This window comes from Branchiostoma belcheri, unplaced genomic scaffold (assembly GCF_001625305.1).
Source record: "Branchiostoma belcheri isolate BF01 breed outbred unplaced genomic scaffold, Haploidv18h27 scaffold286, whole genome shotgun sequence".
In the NCBI taxonomy this organism is placed as follows: domain Eukaryota; kingdom Metazoa; phylum Chordata; class Leptocardii; order Amphioxiformes; family Branchiostomatidae; genus Branchiostoma; species Branchiostoma belcheri.
Window position 1 is genome coordinate 2364 of NW_017803894.1, and position 8499 is coordinate 10862.

Genomic DNA, 8499 nt, shown 5'->3' on the forward strand with positions numbered 1-8499 from the left:
TTCTAGACTTGTACCGTTATATGGACAATTGTACTGTTGATCGTGCTTGCTTGCAGAAAAACGGAGAGCCCGGTGCACGGTACCAGGGACTGGGCATATCCCAGTAGGCGGAACAGTGCTGCGTCGCTGGTATTAGGATATCATAGGTGTTCTTACGTCGGTAATACAATCGATATGATCCTTTCGAGATCTATCTTACGAGGGCGTCTAAAATGTGTCTCTCAAATGTAGATTCGGTGAAAATTTATGCGTTTACGGCTGTAAGCAGCTTGTTACATCAACCCATATTCAATACAGAGGGACGTTTTGCTTAAACTAAGGTCATGTTGGTTTGATCATATGGATGACACCCGCGTGACGCATGAATTTACGGCCGTTTCCAAAACAAAAAAGTTTTCAACCATACTGTAAATCGTACTAAACAGTTGCAAAATAAGAAAATGTAGAAGAAAAAGTCGGAAAACGACAACAATGTCATAGAATAAACGAAACGAAACTAAAAAACTAAACGAAAAGGACGAAAATGTAAAGAAATGAATTTGAATAGATTATTCGTCATACCATACTCTGTGTCATTTGTTCAATTCATGACCACGTAGATTTCATGCTGAATTGAAAGCAAGTTTTTTTGTGCCAAACTACTTTTTATTCGCACGCTCGCATCAGTTTTGGGGTTCCCACTGGATGTCATCCATATAATCAAATTAACATGGCCGAACTAATTCTTTATCTGCCAATGCTTGAAGCTCCTTTCCTGTGTGTTGCTCCACTGAGCTGCAGTTTTCATATATTCCGTTGGAGGGCGTTTCGCAATATCATATCCAGTTGCTTGCCTGGATGCTATCCAGTTATTACCTGGATGCCTGACCTTCATCGACGACGTTTCATTTGTTACGGAAATACGGGAAGAAGTCTGCTATTTTAAGGGGGTCCACATGTTATTGTCCAACCGTGGGCTGAGCCATTGCACTGTGTTAATAAATACCACAGTAATGCAGGAACAACGAGAGTTCCGAGATCTCATACCTCCATGAAATATAAGCTTGCTTTGTCATACTTCATTTCAACATTAATCATTAATTATACAAATGACATTTACATTAACATAACATATGTATAGTGGCGTTAACCTTTAAGTAACTTACACATGTCAAAAGATTCACATCATTCACCAATAAGGAGTCACAGAATTTTCACATTAATTATGCAAATTAGGTCATCATTTGCATAATTGATATCTATTGAATCAGATGTTCCGCCTGCCAAAGATTAAATAGATTACATGTATAAAAGAGCTATTATATAAAGCAATGTAACTATAGAATTTCCTTAAAATTTCCCTAGAAAGTCCTCATTTGCATAATTTGTATTTAATTATATGTACAACCCTCTCTTAGCTACCTACATACCAAAAATTATGAAAATATGTTGTTCCTATCTGGACTTATTGGGTTTTTTTAAAAGATTTCGCCATTTTCCTCACATATAATTGTTGATGACCTCTGACATACAAAACTGTATATTATCTTGTTTGAATACTTTTATAGGAAGCCTTGTACTTAAGTCTGTTAGAAATTTTATATTGTTACTGATGGATCTTAGTCTAATGTGGTACTTGTAGCCTATTTGTAGGTTATATTGTGTATGTTTGATTTGTGTATCTTTTGGCACCCGATATCAGCCTTGCTGCCTGGGTGGCCATCGTATTGCCTCGCTGCAATTGAATAAAAATAAAAATAAAAAGTAATGCTCAACACAAAAAAAGCAACAAGCAGGACAGAAAAGCAACGCTCAGGGCAGAAAAGTGATCTTCGGGAATGGCAACACTTCGGACAGAAAAGCGACCCGCAGATCACAAATCCAACCTTCAATGCATAAAAACCTCCCTCAGCCTTCAAACGTGTGAAACTAGCCAGCTGAAATGGCAGACCTCTATTTGTTTGGTCAAACCAGTTCACTTACGTGATAATAACAATAGTATAAGAGATGATCTAGCCCCGCATTTCTGGCGCATTTCACGATGACGGCCCACCCTGCCGCAGTTTTCCTGCTGTGTCTGCTAGCCACTGTACAGTCGCAGGACACCGGTAGGACACGTGTCTTTGTAAGCTTCATAACATTATAGGACACCAGTTATGTAATGTCTTTTCTACCATATGCTTACCTATCTAGGCGCCCAACAGTAAAATAAACGCGTGGGGTCGTGTGGCGTAGCGGCAGAGTGCTCGACTCGGAACCAAGAGGTGCCGGGTTCGAGTCCTGACATGCCACCAATCTTGTGCCCTTGGGAAAGGCACTTTACACGTTCCTCACTTAACTCAAGAGAAAATGAGTATTGTCCTGTCTTGTATTTGTACTCTGTGTTGGTGGCGGCATAAAATAAGTTGATATAACTTGAGTGTGCCGTCGCCATGTTTGGTCATGAAATGTTGGACTAAAAAAAACAGTAAATAATATGCCATGGTCACAATTGAACTTGATAATTTCATCGATGTAGTTTGTTGTTGTTGCAAAGCCGACCAAGGCCAAACAAAGATGTACATTTGTGGCTACCTACCAAATATCATAAACATACATGTTCCTTTGCCCTAATATGACAACCAAATGACCTGCAATTAAGTGTGGAAGAGCCTTGGCAATTTTTCTATGTCCCCAGAGCTTTCATCATTGACACGCTTTTGGCATACTCTACTTTAAAATGTTGCAAAAAAATGAGACTATCTTGCTGTTTTCTGGCGATATATGTACATTTTGGGCCCTTTTCCCTAATACTCGGATTCCCGAATGACCAGAAAAAAATGTTTGAATGTTTGTCCCTGTGTTTCCGCTGACAGGTTGCCCGGATGCTGACCCGACATTGACCCCGTGGAACCCCGGCCAGGATTGGACGGCGCGGGTGGTTGTGGGAAGGGGAGAGAACTATCTGCTCCAGTCTTCAGCCGCGTTCTACTCACTGGAAATCAAAGATGGAGGTACGTATTTTTTTGTCGCCTATTGGCGTTTTTCAAAGATTCCTGGCGGTATAAGCCCAACAAAGCTACATGACATTATAATTATAACAAAAGATTAAAGATGAACTAACAAAGGTCAGCTAGAAATAGATAAACTTATCGTGAACAAGACGAAATCGTAACTAACTCATCAACAATCAAATGAAATAAGGTAACATAGAAGCAATTATAATCGTTCAGATATCAAATCATAATGGTAGATAGTCAAAAGATATGTCAACTTAAAAGTAAATAACTAAAAGTGGAGTTTGCATATCAATGGAAAGAAATATGAATAATCAAATCAAAGAGACATGGAAAGTCAAATAATACAGAAGTAACGGAACAAGTTGACCTTGGTATATCAGTGTCCAGTAGTTATATATTCTTGATTGTAGATCTTTTTGAACGTATTCATGACTTGTATCGGACAGTCTGAGTCAGGTGTACCACAGGACACTATTTCGATCTGCCATTGATATATATGGTAAACATCTTAAGAGGGCCTGCATGGGGGGTCCCAAAAACGCTCTACGCTAAATTTTGAGAGCCGGCTACGTATTACGCTGAATCCAGGAAGCCTCCCCCATTACGCTTTACGATAAATTCCAGGTAGCTACAACGAATTACGTAATAGAAAACAGCGAATTACGCTCTATGCAAAATGCGTCAATTGAATACGTCTACGTTGAATTAGAGCGGTCCGTCTACGCTCTACGTAGAATTAAAACGGCTCGTATTATTACGAATTATTACGCTCTACGGAAAAGGGCATGCGGGCCTCCATCTAACAACTAAGTTGTTAAAATCACATACTTAAGGTTAAGACTATAAAAAACACACACATTGGCAAGGTAGTCCAACACCTACATTGTCCACTAAGTCCACAATTCTTGGATTTCGACGGAACAACTCAGGTTTACCAGTCAAAACAAACTCGTTGTGGCCTATGACCTCCGCTAGCCTCGATCAGACCACAGGAAAAAAAGGACCAACGTCTACCAGGCAACACCTGTGCCCTGTGCCACATTACTTTACACATTTCACAGTTTTGACAAATATTATTCAGGGAAAACAAAGCATGGAATAGTTTACTTGGGTATGTAATAAGACAAATTGTCGGAGATGGTATGGGATATATAATGAACTTGCTTGTTGTGTAAAGTTAAAACGTTTGATCCCGTCGCAGTTCAATGTAGGGTGATGGGCCCTGATGTATATGGCTTCCTTCACCCCTCTCAAGAAATAGTCTTGTTCAGTGTCTAAAATCCTTACAGTGTCAAGTGAAACAAAATGTCCGGGTGACTCTATGTGGATGTGTTGAGACACCGCTGAACTAACAGAGCTAGGCCGTGTATGTTCTTGAAACCTGGTCTACTGAGGAAGACCAGAGTGACTGGTCGAAAGCTCTACGTGAGAGAATTTTTTGTGTTGGAACAAAAGTTTTAACTTTAAACATGTAACTACCAACACAGATGAACTTTTATGATAGGACTTGCTTGTTGTTCAGATGAGATAGATGGTCTTCCTAACTAGAGTGGTCCTCCATGAACAGGTCGGGTTGTGTTTGCTGACCCTGGCCCCTCCAGTACGACTGAAATCACCCTGTCTTCGCGTGAGATCACGGTCAGCGCTGACGGCGAGTTCCACATCGGCAGTGAGACGTGTCCGTACCAGGGGAGGGCCACGGTGACTCTGTACGGCCGCTCAGATGACCGGGACAACAACAAACAGTTCCTGGTGGCGGCCGGCGGGACCTTGGAGGTCCACGGGAGACGTAAGCTGGGCTGGACACAGCTGACACAGACCGTGCCTGCAGGGGGACTCCCTAAGGTGAGTTAGTCCTCATTTTTCCATTGTACAAAAAAGCGAAAAGAAGTTGTATTCTCTGTATTAGCTCAGTAACTAGAACACTTTGTATTACGGTGGCCCGTAAGTACAGGCATGCGTGTCTGCGCGAATACTTTCCACGTCTGTGCGAGTACCTTCCACGTCTGCGCGAGTACTTCCACGTCTGCGCGAGTACCTTCCACGTCTGCGCGAGTACCACTTCAGAGGGGCCGGATCAGTCTGGAAGTCAGAGTGACTGGTTGAATCTCTAGGTGAGAACAATTTGTCTTGTGTTGGATCAAAAGTTTCAACTTGAAACACTCTCCCATCCTCATGCTGTTTCTATTTCACCACAGGGTCCGTACTTCTGGGACTCTGCGCCTGACTGGCCCCGCGGCATTCACGTGCGCGTGTTTGACGAGATCTCCGGGATGCACGTCAGCACGGACAGGTTCGACACCCAGGTCAGCAGGGACGAGAGCCTGCGTCTGGCGGCCTTCATCGACCAGGTTCCCGCCGGGAAAGTCGTGGCGCTGGCGCTGGTCAACACCGCGAACGGCAACCTGGAAGCCACAGCCAAGCAGAAGATAAGGGAACTGGGAAGTGTCGAGGTGGACTCCCTGGCTCGCAGGTACCATGCTGATAAAACTCCTGCTGACAAGCCCCTATCGGTACCCATATTATCACTGTCCCTGTGGCCCCCGTTTTAAGCGTCGGTCACAACCCGCCGTACGTGCTTTTTGTCCGTAGATTTTGGGAGGCTACGTCTGCTACGTTTTTCTGAAAACGTGGGGAAGGAGTGGCATCGACGCACGTCACTCGCACGGTTGCGTACGATGTAAGAATGTGGTCTGCACGCCACGTCTGGCCGTGAGCGGTTGCGTGCATCGTACGTTGCGCAAGTGGTAAGTGAGTTGTACGTGCTTACAACGTACGATCTCTGTGCGATCGCAACTTTACCGTAAGAGGGCCGTACTCACACGTGCTGCTTACGTACGTGGCACGCGCGTCGCCCGTACTCGCACGTACGGGAGGTGAATCCGCAGACCGCACCCAGAAAAAGTTTTACATGCACTTTTAAAAAGTTCTACGGCGTGTCTGCGAGCTCCCAAATCCGTAGGATTCCGTACGGAGCTGGTACTCACCACGCACGGATGCCCTACATTTGCCCACGTTTTTGCACGTAGACAGCACGCAGTTCTAAGCACGTACGGCGGGTTGTGACCAACGTTTTACCTGTGTCCTCATGCCCGTCTACGTATAGGTACTTGACTGTGCTCTTAATCAGTTTTATGTATCAGAGGTCTCAGTACTAATTGTTTATGTGGGCGCCCGGGCGAATCTATTTTGCATTTTATACTTCACTGTCCTTTATATGATTAGCAGAGACCATCGGGCCTTATCGGCAAAGTTGCAGATCTACTTCGTCCGATCATAAGGCCACACCGCTTTAATTTTATGGATGACACCCTCTGAAGATCTCCAAACTAGTGCGCGCGGGCGAATAAAAAAAAATCCGGCCAAAAATAAAAATTCTACTAAACCACTGGAATTGCTGGTATTGTGAATTTGTGGCAGTACTTAGCGACGTATCCGACAAGCCGGCACATGCGGAATTTATGAATCGACACCGTACGTATGTACTGAGTTCTTGAGTCGTGGAGCTTCGGTAGCCTGGGTGCCCGGCTCCATATTGTCGCTAACTACCATGGACTACCAAGGCCTAGAGCTAGGCCAGAGCCTCAGTGGACGTGATCTTTTTTTTTTGAGAACAGGCGAAAATCAATGCGCGCGCGGATGTCATCCATAAAATAAAGTCGGTGTGGACTGATGATAGTAACTTAAATAACGCCATAGCTTCTTGAGTTATGCTGTTGCCATACGTACCCACACCACAGCCTGTACACCATGGCTAAACCTTAAACATACCTTTCAGGCGAGGGTAATAAGAACAGTTACAATTCAGATGCATTAACAGCGGTAATAAACAATTAACAACACTAGAAAGGCCAATATTTGCTTTGGAGCAAATACAGCGATGGGTTCACCACATTTTACGACATGGCAGGGAAAGAATGGGAAACACAAGGGAAAACAATGATTTACATTGTCATTGATATAACTATAATATGAAGTAAAATACAACTAAAACAACAGTTGGATAGCTATTCCCTACTTTATTGGTTAGGATTTTTAATTGCATAATGCAAACTGTTGATTTTCAAAATAAAAAAAAAACGTCCATGCCCGGCATTCCAATGCTGGAGCAGGAAAGCTTGAAATACCTACCAAAACACTTGAATACAGACATACTGTCAGTATGGAAATGCTTCTGTGCAGGTGTTAATCAAGTTAAATCCCAACAGCCAATCAGCAAGAAGTATAGAGGAAAGCTGCATGCCTATTGGTTGATGCCCTGCATTCCATTGTCATGACTCATGCCCAAACGTAGTAAACAAGGCAGACTAACACAGTAATACATTTGCTATAACACAGCCAAAAAACTCAAATAAAACCATTCTAAAAGCCTGTATCACAATAATTTAAAAAACGCCTAGGGGTATTTGCCCACTGTACCTCCATACCAAATTTCAGGACCTTAGGCCCTAAAATGAAGAAGCTGAATCCATTTAAAGATATGACAGGAGGAGGAGGAGAAGGAGGAGAAGGAGGAGGAGAAGAAACATCAGAAAAAGCAATATGGTTTCACCACACCACTTCGTGGTGTGGTGAACCCATAATAACAAAAGAAGGTAAACAATTCAGATGTATTAATAGAGGTACTGGATGTAATGTTATACATAGAAATATATCGTGAAACGCACATGCATCATGAAAGTTCATCTGTGTTGGTAGTTACATGTTTAGAGTTGAAACGTTTGGCCCAACACTAAAAAGTTCTCTCACCTAGAGCTTTCGACCAGTCACTCTGGTCTTTCTCAGTAGACTGACCCAGTGAAGCTTATCACGTGGCTTCTTTGAAGAGTGACGTCAACACTGGGTCAAAGGTATCTGGTAGACGATGTCGGCCTAGCCTGGGTACCATCCCCAGTAGTATATTCGCAAACTCTATTTAGCCTCGGTCACAACTCGCCGTGCGTGCTTTTTGTCCGTACGTTTTTGTCGTGGCTACGTATGCTACGTTTTTTCTGCAAACGTAGGGTGGCCGGCCGAGGGAGTACGTCACTCGCAAGGTGTACGTACGTGGTCTGCACGACACGCCTGGCCGATAGCGGTTGCGTGCACCGTACGTTGCGCAAGTGGTAAGTGAGTTGTACGTGCTTACAACGTACGATCTCTGTGTGATTGCCACGTTGCCGCGTACAGGCCGTACCTACACGTGCGGCGTGCGCACGATTTCCTTACTCACTCGCACGTTGTAAGTGCGTGCACCTCCTGTTAACTTCATCATCACTAGCCGCCCTGGTGTCTTCCGCGGCCCGTTTCTTTGGATCTTGTCTGGTAGACTTCTTTTGAGCCTTCCTGGGCATCTTGGAGACGAGTTGGCAGTCGCCCGTCAAGTCGTCTTTATATACTGTAGAAATCAGGTGCGTTGCACGTGCGTTGCACGTGCGGAGCACCTAGTATGGTGCACGTGTGTTCTGCGTGGTCATTGAGCAGGTCAACTGGGAAGTGAGGAGTAAGCACGGATGACGCAAGCACCGTGCGTGGCACTCAC

The 8499-nt window shown here is 44.1% G+C and overlaps 1 protein-coding gene across 1 annotated transcript in view; it reads left to right on the forward strand.

The window, feature by feature from the left end:
* Positions 1–1992: 1992 nt before the first annotated feature.
* The window catches only part of LOC109472857 (transmembrane protein 2-like), a 38124-nt gene continuing 31617 nt past the window's right edge, over positions 1993–8499 (forward strand). Inside the window, exons 1-4 of the mRNA XM_019772722.1 lie at positions 1993–2087; positions 2835–2972; positions 4546–4823; positions 5177–5451. Coding sequence (XP_019628281.1) covers positions 2021–2087; positions 2835–2972; positions 4546–4823; positions 5177–5451 — 758 coding nt within the window. The 5' untranslated portion in view covers positions 1993–2020. The remainder of the gene's footprint in view (positions 2088–2834; positions 2973–4545; positions 4824–5176; positions 5452–8499) is intronic.